This window comes from Eptatretus burgeri, chromosome 19 (genome assembly GCF_056783735.1).
Source record: "Eptatretus burgeri isolate ZD-2024b chromosome 19, Ebu_testis_v1, whole genome shotgun sequence".
NCBI lineage: Eukaryota > Metazoa > Chordata > Myxini > Myxiniformes > Myxinidae > Eptatretus > Eptatretus burgeri.
The window spans coordinates 1358385-1371357 of NC_140979.1; the positions used below are offsets into that span (position 1 = coordinate 1358385).

General features: G+C 45.4%; 1 protein-coding gene across 2 annotated transcripts in view; it reads left to right on the forward strand.

Moving 5' to 3' along the window:
- LOC147008372 (uncharacterized) overlaps positions 1-12973 on the forward strand; it is a 218111-nt gene that overhangs the window by 45720 nt on the left and 159418 nt on the right. Inside the window, exons 1-4 of one of the 2 annotated variants that reach the window (XM_085864720.1) lie at positions 3482-3631; positions 3848-3972; positions 4734-4808; positions 11861-11977. In XM_085864720.1, coding sequence (XP_085720846.1) covers positions 3876-3972; positions 4734-4808; positions 11861-11977 — 289 coding nt within the window. In that variant the 5' untranslated portion in view covers positions 3482-3631; positions 3848-3875. Of the gene's footprint in view, positions 1-3481; positions 3632-3847; positions 3973-4733; positions 4809-11860; positions 11978-12973 lie in introns of those variants that run through there. The other variant, XM_085864715.1, reaches the window with a different exon arrangement.

Here is a 12973-nt window from a genome sequence, read left to right on the forward strand (position 1 = left end):
CGAATAAAGACCCAACAGAGTCCATTTCTTCTGTGTGTGTGTGTGTGTGTGTGTGTGTGTGTGTGTGTGTGTGTGTGTGTGTGTGTGTGTGTTTGTGTGTGTCCGTATGCCCCATCCTAAAGTAGAAATTGCTCAGTGTTTGCTTGTATTTAACATTTCTCATATTCGGTTTTCACTCTGCTCTTTGTGCTCCACTGCCCCATTATATATAAACCCCAATTGTTCAATGTACCAGCTCGTTGTTGTGCTTCCTATTATTGACCCAGCACGGTTCTTGCGTAAGAACCAGTAAGCCGATTGGGCTGTAAGTTGTCGTTTGGACCGACGGACTTTGGTAATTCCGCTCGGTTACACCGGACTGAGGTCGTTAGAGCGACCCGGTTCGACAGAGTCCGTTGAGGGTGTTACTTCCCCGGTAATTTGACGACGTGGGTACTAAGGTATATTGAAATTTGGTTATTAACCCGACCCCACGCCATTAGAGAATTGGCGATCACGGTCCTTAAGTGACCCGTGACCTTCGGAGTTGTCCGAGAGTCACGACCTAAATTCCGGGTGTTCGGTGGGAGACGGTTCCACTGCTCTACCTGGCGGCCGTTCCTCGCCACCGACCCCCGGCCCACAACAATACGTCAACAAATCAAGTAGTGGGCACGAAATGGGTTGCCAGTTTGGAAAGAGCAAGGCAGGGTGCCAGACTGGATATAAAACACACAAGATGGCCATTGGAATGTTCTAACTTGCTATTTCTGTTGCGGTTCAAAGTGTCATCTCATAAATAAAATTTGTTGTCTGTCTGTATGTTCACATTATTTTGCAAAGACCGCTGGGCTAACAACCACCACATTTAACACACAGACCAAGTCTGCTCCAGGGATTGTCCTCAGGGTATTTTCATTCACCACCTCAACCTTTAAAGACCCTTAAGAACCCAAAGATCCCTAAGACCTCTTAAGACCACCTCAACCTTTAAAGACACTAAAGAACCTAAAGATCCCTAAGACCTCTTAAGACCGCAAAGACCCTTTAAGACCATTCAGAGCCTGAAGACCCTGAAATACCCCAAAACCCTTTGAGACCACAAAAACCCATAAGACCTTGAAGATCCTGAGACCCATAAGACCATAACGACTCGGTCCACGCATGAAGCCGTCTGTGAAGCCATGTGACGATATGTGTATTAATTACATCAGCTGCACCGTGACCACACCTACATCTATTAATTGCATTCTATTGCAATGTGTGCTTGTTGTTGGCTTAATTGTTAGATTGGTGGGTTTGGGACCCTCGAGTCCGAAGTTCAAATCCTGCTTGGCTGTTCAATTAATACCAGCTGGGGTTGACTCAGCCTGCCATCCTTCTGAGGTCAGCAATCTGAGTCCCAGTTTGTTGGGATGATTGAGTTGTTCAAGTATCCTGTGTTGAAGTGGTGACCCGTCCAGGACAGGAGACTGCTTTGGCAGCACTGATGCTCTCTGCAGAGTATGATTCTGTTGCGGATTCGCGCCCGCCGGTGTGCGAGCGGCCACGTAACTCGAATCGCGGCACGTCGCCCACCGGACGGACAATCCCGTCGTGACCCTCTCGGACTAACGCCGGGAACTAGTCACGGGTGGGCCTTTCGGCCTCACCACGATCGTGCCAATCGGCCCCCCGCGTGGGATAGGGTTGTTCGCCAAATTCGACCTATCTAAGTACCCACACGGAGGGTACACCGGGCGATCGCACCTCGCCGCAGGTCGACTTCGGATACGGGCCACTTTAAGCGACCCGTTCCGTACTATCGGGATAACCGAGCGGTGTTATCGTCGGCCTCGACGGTTCCGATTAATTATCAGGCGTATTTAGCCCCTACCAACCCTTTACGTGAAGTAAGATGGAGATTCAATTAGAGAAAAGACGAAGCGAAACGGGAAAAACAGTTCAACATAAAGCACATTTATTCCGCGGCAAACGGAAAGCACACATATACAATTTCAACAAATATGCACCAAAAGCAAATGTAACAAAAGAAGAAACACCACAATAATGCACAAAAAGCAAATGTAAAAGAGAAACACAATGCAGATCTACTACTGACTACCGAGCACACGGCAACACTTATACAGTTTTACTTCACAGACGGCGCCGACAACACATATACTCAAAGCAAAAGAAAAAGGGACCACCCTCCACTACAACGGGGCAGACGGGCCTGGGGCCGAGACCGCGTCGAGCCTACCCGTCTGGTGATGAGCCGCAAAATGGCGGTGGCGCCCCGACTCCGCGGGCCTCGCTGGCACTGCCTGGAATGGGGTGGGAACGGGGCCCCCTTCTCACACTATCTCAGCGCGGGGGGGAACAGGAGGGGGTTGTTGATGCTCGGGGGAATGAGGATATCTCGCTGGCTTGGGTCCCGCGACGAGCGTCTCCACCGCGACCTCGGTCGCGTTACCGGCCTCCCCTCTCCGCAGCTCCCCGACTCTGACACGAGCGCCCTCTCGACTGCCTTCGCCGCCGCCACAACTCTCCAACTCTCCCACTCTCCACTCTTCTCAACTCCGTCCAACTGCGATTCAGAAACTCTTTTCCTCTCCCGATTCAGAAACTCCTCAACAACTGCCTTTTCGGCGAGCGAACGCGGCCCTTTATAGCCCCCGGGGCTTTGCTCCTTCACCTTCGACCCTTCACCTCTGGCTGGCTCCCCATTGGACAGAGGAAAAGTGGGCGTGAATGATTCTTGATCCGATTTCTCGGAAAGGCTGGTGTTTTTGCACCCGCTGCTCGGTGCGCGCCCTGTACGAGTTCAGGATCGGTGCCCACAAGCGGCGCGGGAATGGCGGTGATGCGATGGTTGTGAGAGCGAGATGTGACGGCAAGGGTCATGGCTGTTGTTGTGAAGCGGCGTTGCGGTTGGTGGTTGTTGTGTGATGGCTGTTGAGACGTGGTTGGTGGTGGTTGTGGTGGTAGTAATGGCGGCTGGTCCAAAATAAAGATAGTAAAAGAAAAACGGCTATCTAAAAGTGTCGCAGCCCGAATGAATGATATTTATTCCCTCTAAACAACGGGTTTGGGCCTAACTACACATATACTTACAGAGATATCTCACCTACGGGACCTGAATGGTGGTTTGCGAATTTCGTTAACCACAACAATTCCAATGGATTGGATTGGATTCTGATTACTGTGATGAAGGACTGTACCGGTTTGGTCTTCCATTTGGATTTATTTATTTCAATCTCAACCAAAATTAAATTGAATAATAATAAAAAAATAATGTCATGGGTGAGTGTCAGGTGTCCCATTAAAGCGGCACGGCTTGGTACCTGGCTTGGTACCAAGCTTGGTACCTGGCCGGCTTGGTACCCGGTCATCACTGCCAGCAGTTATAAAATGGTAGTTATGATTACATCTCTTCTTAACTACGTAACACACCAGTTCACAAACACCACACCACACAATTCCTGGTGAGGGTGTGTAATCTCTGATTGATCTTTTTCTTGTTTTCTTTTTGTTGTGGATTATTCAGCTTCTCAATCCTGTCTGCCTCATGATTTTGTTTGTGGTGGAGGTAGATGCTTACCTTCAAAATGGGTTTGTGATGGAGAGGTGGACTGCACTGACCGATCTGATGAAGCTCCAGAAACCTGTGGTGAGTTCAAGTACTGTTTTATATTCTAATATGGAGTTTAATTGTCCCATATTTTTCGTTAAGCATATTAACATGATATCTTTGTGGATGTGATGACGACCTTTGAGCTTATCGGCCTGGTTTTTTGATGTTTTACCCTCATCACAAAAACAAAACAGACCTGTGGTCTTGCTTCAATCGTTGTGATGGCGATGCCTTACAATGCTTTTGTTTCAGACAGGAGCTGCCCTCCTACGGAGTTTGCATGTCGTGGAAATGGTTGACAAGTCATTGCATATCAAAGACTTGGCTGTGTGATGGGGAGAAAGATTGCAACAACGGAGCCGATGAGATTGATTGTGGTAAAGATGCTGTGCATTCATTGGTTGAGGTTATTTCGTAAGCTGATTACCGGTGCACGTTTACCATGGACTGTGAGGAGGTTGGAGGAACGTGTGTGGGAGTGGGGGGTGGGGGTGGGTGAGCTGTGCATGCTGGAAGTCCTTTGCCAGGTCGATGGTATGGGTTTGGGATTTAATATTTAAATGCTGTCTCATGGTTTAATAGTGAACACGGTGGTTACAAAGAAAACGTTGCTGTTTGGATGTGTTTTATCATCATGGGAATACCCTGCTGTGCTGCCATTGCTCCCCTCACACTGCCTTCCCTCACCCTCCCCTCACAGTTCCTTCACTACACTGCCTTCCCTCACCCTCCCCTCACAGTTCCTTCACTTGCTCTTACACTGCCTTCCCTTCCCCTCCCAGGACGGTGTCCTGGCGTTGTTAATGTTTCGTGCAACCCGTTTGAACATGATGTTTTAATGTTCCCAATTTCACTCAATCCTGTACTATTGCCGGCATTGAGGGACCATTAACACCCCCACCCCCCCACCCCCGCTTTTGCTCAAGTCCCCCGATCAAACGCATGTCCAGAACATCCCCTTCCCCTCCCCTCTACCTCCCTCTCCTCCGTTTTATGAGACTCCCGGAGTGTATCGTGACGTGTGGTGAGGCCTCGCTCTCCTCCACCCCTTCCGAGCTTTCCCCCATTATGGAGACCATGAATCGTGTTTGTTTTCATTGTCATGATCTCATATTTATTCCAATATGTGCATCGACAGGTGAAAGGAAGCTTGCACCTGCACCACCTACTGACATTCCCAGGAAAACTCCCGGCATGACACCGACAATGAAAGGTATCATGTTTACTTTTCCTCGGTTTAAAAGCTCGAATTGAGGTTTGTGAAACGTCTAACAGGAGCTTTTAATTGGATTCGCAATATATGCTGGATGTCCCTTATTGTCGGGTTTTCCGTGTGTGTGTGTGTGTGTGTGTGTGTGTGTGTGTGTGTGTGTGTGTGTGTGTGTGTGTGTGTGTGTGTGTGTGTGTGTGAATGTGTGTGTGTATGTCTGTCTGCAAAGCGAGGCTCCACAGCACGAACCAGCGAACCAATTTCGATGAAACTTTGCCAACAGGTGCCATATGGTCTGGGAATGTGCGCGTTTGAATTTCGTTGCCGAGCAACCAACGGTTGCTGTGCAGCGGCCGAAAAACCGCGTACAGTATTTTCAATACCTGTCCTTCAGTTTTGAATGTAGAGAAACAAGACTTCGGAATTAAACACTTCGAGATATTTAGAAAATTTTACTCGAGCCGATTTTTGATTGAGGTTTTATTTTTCAAATGGTAGTCCTTCAAAAATCGGGTGTCTATTTACCGTCATTTTTTATGAGGGGCTTAGGAAAGTGGGCGGAGCTTAGGGAAAGTGGACGTGGCTGATGAAAAGTGGGAGTGACGTCGGAAAGTGGGCGTGGCCTATGGAAAGTGGGCGTGGCTTCTGAAAAATTGTGTGGCTCAGGAGGTGTGTTCAAACAAGAGCATTGAGAGAAGTTTATCGGGTTTTCCGTGTGTGTGTGTGTGTGTGTGTGTGTGTGTGTGTGTGTGTGTGTGTGTGTGTGTGTCTGCCACGCGAGGCTCCACAGCACAAACCAGCAAACCGATTATTTTTCAAATGGTAGTCCTTCAAAAATAGGGTGTCTATTTACCGCCATTTTTTATGAGGAGTGCCAGTTGGCAAAATACGCAATAGGAAAAATCTTGCCAGGCAGAGGAACAATTGTATGTGAACCAATACGTCTTGGCAATGAATCTTCGTCGGTGGATCGGTCAGAATTAAAAGCATCGTCTCCAGCGCTTCGATCCTCGCGAATCCCTCGTCGCCTACCGGCTTGTCCCTTTACTATTTGATCCAATAATTATTGAACATGTCACCAGGCTCCACAGGTGAGACGACTCTTGCACCTGGCACCACAGGTGAGCCAACACTTGCACCTGTGCGGAAAGTCATACCTGTAACACCCAAGCCACCACGTATCACCATCCTCCCAAATCCCCACACAGGTTTGTCGGTTTGAGTTGGGAGAACAGGATGTTCATGGGTTGTATTGAGGTTTGATTTGCTTCTCCACACCATGTCGTTCTCACTCAATGACTGGACGTTTGATGACTTTGGTTTTCATCATGTTTCGAGTTTGCATTCTAATATTGGCTGCTCTAAGAGCACCCTTATTCTGGACATTTCCATCTGTCTGTCTCTCCGCGAAACTTTGGTCAAGCCTAGGGGCTAAACCACTCAACCGATTCCAATGAAATTTGGTAGGTAGGACCAATATTTCTGGGAATCGTGTGTTTTCGAATATGGGACCCCGGGCTCCAGCAACGGCCCTTTAGAGTGGTCAAAAAATCTAAAAAAAAAAATCGAAGCTTAGAGTTCTGTGCGAAATCTGTCTAGCTCCCTTCATGCCAATTTGCAGCCCCAACAAAAAATATTTGTAGGAGGAGATAGGTTTTGGGCGAGTACATGTCGAACATTTCAGAAACGGTTAATTGCGAATATCTCTAAAGGCGCTGTCACACCTTGACGATTTAGCCAGCAATGGCAACGTATAAAAATGTATGTAAAACGTTGGCGTACGCTGAAATTTTGATGTTTTTTTTAAAGTTTTGGTCGTATTCATAACGTGTTGGTCGAATGCATAACCTATTAGTAACAGGCACAGAACGTTTTGTTGTCTTCTACAGTAGATAACTTATACCAACGAATGCTAAGCTTGTTGTCGGCGTTCACAACCTATGCCCAACGATAGTTTAACTTTGGCAGAGCGTGCTGCACGTATCGCCAACGAACTCGTGGCGTAGCCTGTTAAAAACCTGCCGCACGCCGATTTAAATCATAACCGCCTGAGAATTGGAAGTGTCAACATCGCAGTCACACCTTGACGATTTAGCCAGCGTATGCCGACCTATGAAAAATGTGTCTAAAACGCTGGCACATGTCGAATACGGTATGGGTAAGTTGTGTATACGTTAAGAGCACGCTGAGAAACGATGAAGTACGCTGTCATATTTCGTGGTACATTTAGTACGTCGTGAAATTTCAAGCATGCTGAAAATTTTACGACGTACTCGCCGTATGGCTCACACGTTCCGCTACGCTGGGAATAAGTTGAAGGCACGATATGCGTTCGTTGACACACGTCGACACAAGTTCCTTGTAAGTTACTCATAAGTCGAAACACGTCGAGGTGATGTTTTGCATACCCAAAACTTATTTTCTCTGTCAAGGTACATTTTCTTTTGTTCTCCTTGGCTCCGTGAAGGCACGTGACAAAATATCTGACGTTGTTGTTGTTGTTTTTTTATTACTATTATTTTTTTCGTCTATCACGAATTTTAAAATATATTCGGACATTTGCTTTTAAGTTTCGACGTCGACGTGACAATATCCTCAAACAGAAAATATTCACAGAGGAGGAACTAAGAATAAGACATGAGCAAACTGAAGAGGCAATCGGACGTGACGTAACGGCACGTGACGAAATATCGAAAGTTATTGTTGTTGTTTTTTTTAATGCTGCCAATATGCCATTATACGGTAGCTGTAAATTAGAAACACGTTCAGTAAGATCTGTGGTCGTCCGGAAGACGTCAATCAAATACGTCTACATACCTCAATATGCGTTGGAGGTACGTTACACATAGGTGATAAATAAGTTTCGGTACGCTAATCATTACCTCGACGTGTTTCGACTTCTGAGTAACTTACAAGTAACGTGTGTCGACGTGTGTCAACGATCGCATAACGTGCCTACAACTTATGGCCAGCGTAGCGGAACGTGTGAGTCATACGCTGGCCTACGTCGTAAAATTTCAAGCATGCTAAAATTTGAGGACAACCGCAAAGTACAACGATGAAAGCCAGCGTACTACGACGGATGGCAGTGTTTTTCAGCGTGCTCTTAACGTATACAAAAATTACACATAACGTATTCGACGTGTGCGGGCGTTTTAGCCCAATTTTGCATACGTCAGGCATACGTTGGCTAAATCGTCAAGGTGTGACAGGGCCTTAAGAGAAAGAGTCTGATTTTCATGAAACTTGGGTGAAATGTGTACAATGTGGCTCGTATGTACACAAAAATGAATGGTTGCTATGCACACCTCCATTGTTTAGCAACAGCTAAAATACTTTATCGTACATCGTACACTTATTGTGGACTGTACAAAAAAATTAAATACCTCCGAAACTGGACCTCCGAGGGACCTGTTTTTTTTTGTGCCCAAGGAGAATGTCTTACAGCATCATATAAAAAATAAAATCTTTAGCGAATAGATAAATGGAATTACCAGGGCTGCCAATTGTTTGAGTTTCTTTGGAAACATGCCTGAAATTTCACAAGGCGGGTTTCTGGGCGCAAACTAAGAGGGCTGTGATAATCATATTTATTGTGCTAAATTGATTGATAGCATGTACATGAATATCGGCAAGTCGCGTCGGCCAGCTTTCCATCTCGAGCGAGCAGCCATGTCGCCTACCGGCTTGTTATTAATTATTTATTTATTTATTTATTAGAGCTTCCACCCGTTATCGAACCTGCAACATTTGTTGATGTGAATCGACTTCGTCCCATCTCCACAGGTAATTGCCATTTTTAATTCGTTTGATTGGTTGGTTGTCATGTTCTTTCGACAATTTTTCTAATCTCCCACTGGAGCTACCCACCTTTCCCAACTGATTGTTACTTTCGGCCTCTGTTCTTCCTGCTTGTCAAAGCTTCAAGAGTAACATTGCATGAAAGAGAAAACATTGAAAAATGCTGTGCATTCATTGGTTGAGGTTATTTCATGAGCTGATTACCGGTGCCCGTGCACGTTTACCATGGACAGTGAGGAGGTTGGAGGAACGTGTAATGGGGGGGGGGGTGAGACGTCCATGCAGACAGCTGGAGAAGCTGTTAGGGTTCGGGTTAGGATTCGAGGAGAAGGCTTCCTTCCGTTCCTCCACGTCTCAACCAATCAAAACGATGCATCGCCTTTCCTCCTTGGTCATGACCATCTGTCAGAGGTTATCACCACCCCTCCACTACTTTGACCAATCAAAGATCGTTCTGATCCAGAGCTTGTCAGAATGCAGCACGAGGTGCATCACCGAACATGATTGGTCCAATGGTATCACGTGCCTCCGAGGATTGGCGATGCAGCATGAAGTACATCACGAACATGATTGGTCCAGTCCTGTTTGCTGGAATCCTCACGCATAACACCACCCACACAACACACGTGGTGTCCCTTGACCAATCAGGAGCAGTATAGTTACAGTATAGTATCGTTTGCTTCAGCTCGATTGGTCTTGTCCAGCTCGTGTTGTTTTCGGGTTTTTTTCTTTCTTGTTGAATCTCAGGTTTCGGGTTTTTATCGAGCATCTTCACCTTTGTTCTCTTGAGTGGTGCTGTGGCTTCTCATTGTCTCCTTCCAGCACAAGGGATGTTTCACCAAACAATGTGGCTGGGTTATTGGTTCACGAAAAAATATTTTCACGAAAAAATAAGTGACCACTATATTCGTTATTGGTATCTGTCTGTCTGTCTGTTGGGTTGTCGATGTCGTCGAAAAAAAAATCTCAAAAAAAAATTTTTGAGATTTTTTTTTCCACCCTTATTATCAGTATTTCCGTCGATATGTTCGCCTGTTGCGTGGTCGATCCAGTCGAAAAAAAAATTCAAAAAAATTTTTTTTGGAGATTTGTTCTACCCTTATTATCAGTATTTAAAATGGCGATTTCAGTAAAAACAATGGCGCTTTCGATGAAACTTGGTTGGTGGGTTCATACCATGACCTAGTTGTGTGCAAATGAGAACCGTTGCTATGGACACCACCGTTGCCGAGCAACGGGACTATGAAACTTTTGAAAAATCATAAAAAAATTATTTTTTCGAAAATCAAAAATCGGCCCACGAGCGACTGTGGGCAGTACATTCAGCCATATTCTCAAAAATTTCCAGCCGGATCCTATGAAAACTGTCGGAGAAGATAGACTTTGAATGAACCCTGGTCGAAAACAATAAAAAAACGAAGTTTGTTATATCTCAGAGACTATGAGTCAGATATACAGGAAACTGGTATGGTAGGTTCCTGGTATGTCCTAGTTTTGTGTGAGAAAGAACCGTTGCTTTGGACCTCTCCGTTGCCCAGCAACGGCCGAAAAACCTCTAAATGTTGTATTTTAACGAAAAAACAATATGCAGCATTAACCCTTGAAGCTAGAATCATGAATTTTCTTGTGCTTAATCCGCAGGTCATTCCCCATCGCATCAGGTTCTATTGGGTAGGCGACTACCCATGTCCGCCTACCGGCTTGTTTGTCTGTCTGTCTGTTCGTTCCAGTGCTCCGTTAATACAATGGCGATTTCGATGAAACTTGGTTGGTCGGTTCATACCATGACCTCGTTGTGTGCAAATGAGAACCGTTGCTATGGACACCACCGTTGCCTAGCATCGCGACTTTGAATTCTTTGAAAAATCATAAAAAATGTATTTTTTCGAAAATCAAAAAATCGGGGCACGAGCGACTGTTGGCAGTACATTCAGCCATATTGTCAAAAATTTCCAGCCGGATCCTATGAAAACTCTCGGAGAAAATAGACTTTGAATGAACCCTGGTCGAAAACAATAAAAAAACGAAGTTCATTATGTCTCAGAGACTATGAGTCAGATATACATGAAACTGGTATGGTAGGTTCATGGTATGTCCTAGTTATGCATGAGAAAGAACCGTTGCTATGGACCCCTCCGTTGCCTAGCAACGGCCGAAAAACCTCTAAATGTGGGGGTATTTTAACGAAAAAAACAATCTGCAGCATTAACCCTTGAAGCTAGAATCATGAATTTTCTCTTGCTTAATCCTCAGGTCATTCCCCATCGAACGGGCCCATCGCGTCAGGTTCTATTGGGTAGGCGACTCCCCATGTCCGCCTACCGGCTTGTCTGTCTGTCTGTCTGTCTGTCTGTCTGTCTGTCCCGAGCATAGCTCCGTGGGTTTTGATCCGATCCTGATAAAATTTTGGTGGGAGGTTTATATCATGATCTCGTTGTGTTTTCCTGGGAATGGGCGTGGTGCGCCCATTATGGGCGGAGCCACGCCCACAAAACGTGTTTTTAGGCGGTAGCCGATTTCAATTTGCATCTTCTCCGAGGGGGTTTGTCGAATCTGACACCAATGGCACCTGCATAGCCCCACGGAGCTCGATTTTTCATTTTTGTCCCAAGGTCAAGGTCACAACGTGACCAACTTAGAAATTTGCGAATTTTGACATAAAAATCCATCTTCTCCGAGGGGTTTGTCGAATCTGGCAGGGGTTTCGGTATTTGGTTAGCCCAATGGCACCTGCATAGCCCCACGGAGCTCGATTTTTCATTTTCGTCCCAAGGTCAAGGTCACAAACTTACAAAATTGCGAATTTTGACATAAAAATCATATGACCGCCCAAACTTTGAGAGCAAGGATGACAATATTTTTATGCATAATCTTGACGTCATTCCCCACCTCAAGTCTTGAAACCATTTTGCTCTATCTCAAACACCTTGCCTGTGGTGCCCCCTTCAAGTTTGTTTTTACGCTGATTTCATCAAAGTTCGGATAATCCGAGGAGTGCGAAATGCCATATAGCCTATATGACGTTATATTGTTCCTGGAATGTTCCAGAGGAAGTTTTGCACCAAAGGTCATAATCCTTGACCTTTGACCTTTAAAGTTCACAAAGGCTAAATTTTCAAAGTTGTGGGAATCGAACCGGGTTTTCGACTTTCTTTGACGAACTAACTCCAATAAGTTATAGCACTTATCCTGTTTCCTTATTTTAATTTTAATCTGCAGAGGATGCTCAAACATGAACTTTGACCTTTGTGTAGATTTTTCTTGTGATGAGAAGACCCACTTCAAATGCCAAAGTGGGGACTGTGTGACTGCATCCTGGCGTTGTGACGGCCTATCTGACTGTGGTGATGGAAGTGATGAAGAAGATTGCCGTGAGTGGACCTTCACTGAAGGAAACTTTGTTTTGTGGTTTGGATGAAACCCAGTTTTGATTGTTATCCTCATGAAGTGGCTGAACAGATCGAGGCGAAACTTTACACATGTGACATCATAGGTCACATGGTTTGACAGCCATATTAGGTTGAAGGAAAAAATTAAATAATGTTTTCTTTGGAACCGCTTAATCAATTGATGTGAAACTTCAAAATCTGATCTCGTCGTGATGGGGAACACATGTTATAAATTTCAACTTGATCAGATGCATGGTCTGGCAGCCAGAATCATTCAATTTTTTTGATCTGGGTTCTTTTTCTTTTCTTTTTTAATAAGGCTCACTTGGCTGTGTTTGGTTGGGTTGAGGGAAGGAGGAGTGGAATCTGAAATGTGAATCCTATGGTTCCTCCTGATGACTTCATCTTCGCTTTTTGCTTCAATGTTTTTGATATGGAACAGCTCGCCATTTCTCCACAGGAGGAAATACGTCAACAAATCAAGTAGTGGGCATGAAATGGGCTACCAGTTTGTAAAGAGCAAGGCAGGGTGCCAGACTGGATATAAAACACACAAGATGGCCATTGGAATGTTTTCACTTGCTATTTCTGTTGAGATTCAAAATGTCATCTCATCAATAAAATTTGTCGTCTGTCTGTATGTTCACGTTTTTTGCAAAGACCGCTGGGCACGCAACCACCACATTTAACACACAGACCAAGTCTGATCCAGGGATTGTCCTCAAGGTATTTTCATTCACCAGCTCAACCTTTACACACCCTTAAGAACCCAAAGATCCCTCAGACCTCTTGAGATCCCAAACACCCTTAAAGACCATTAAGAGCCTGAAGACCCTTAAATACCCCCAAACCCTTTGAGACCACAAAAACCCATAAGACCTTGAAGATCCTGAGACCCATAAGACCATTACGACTCGCTCCATGCTTGAAGCCATCTGTGAAGCCATGTGACGATATGTGTATGAATTACATCAGTTG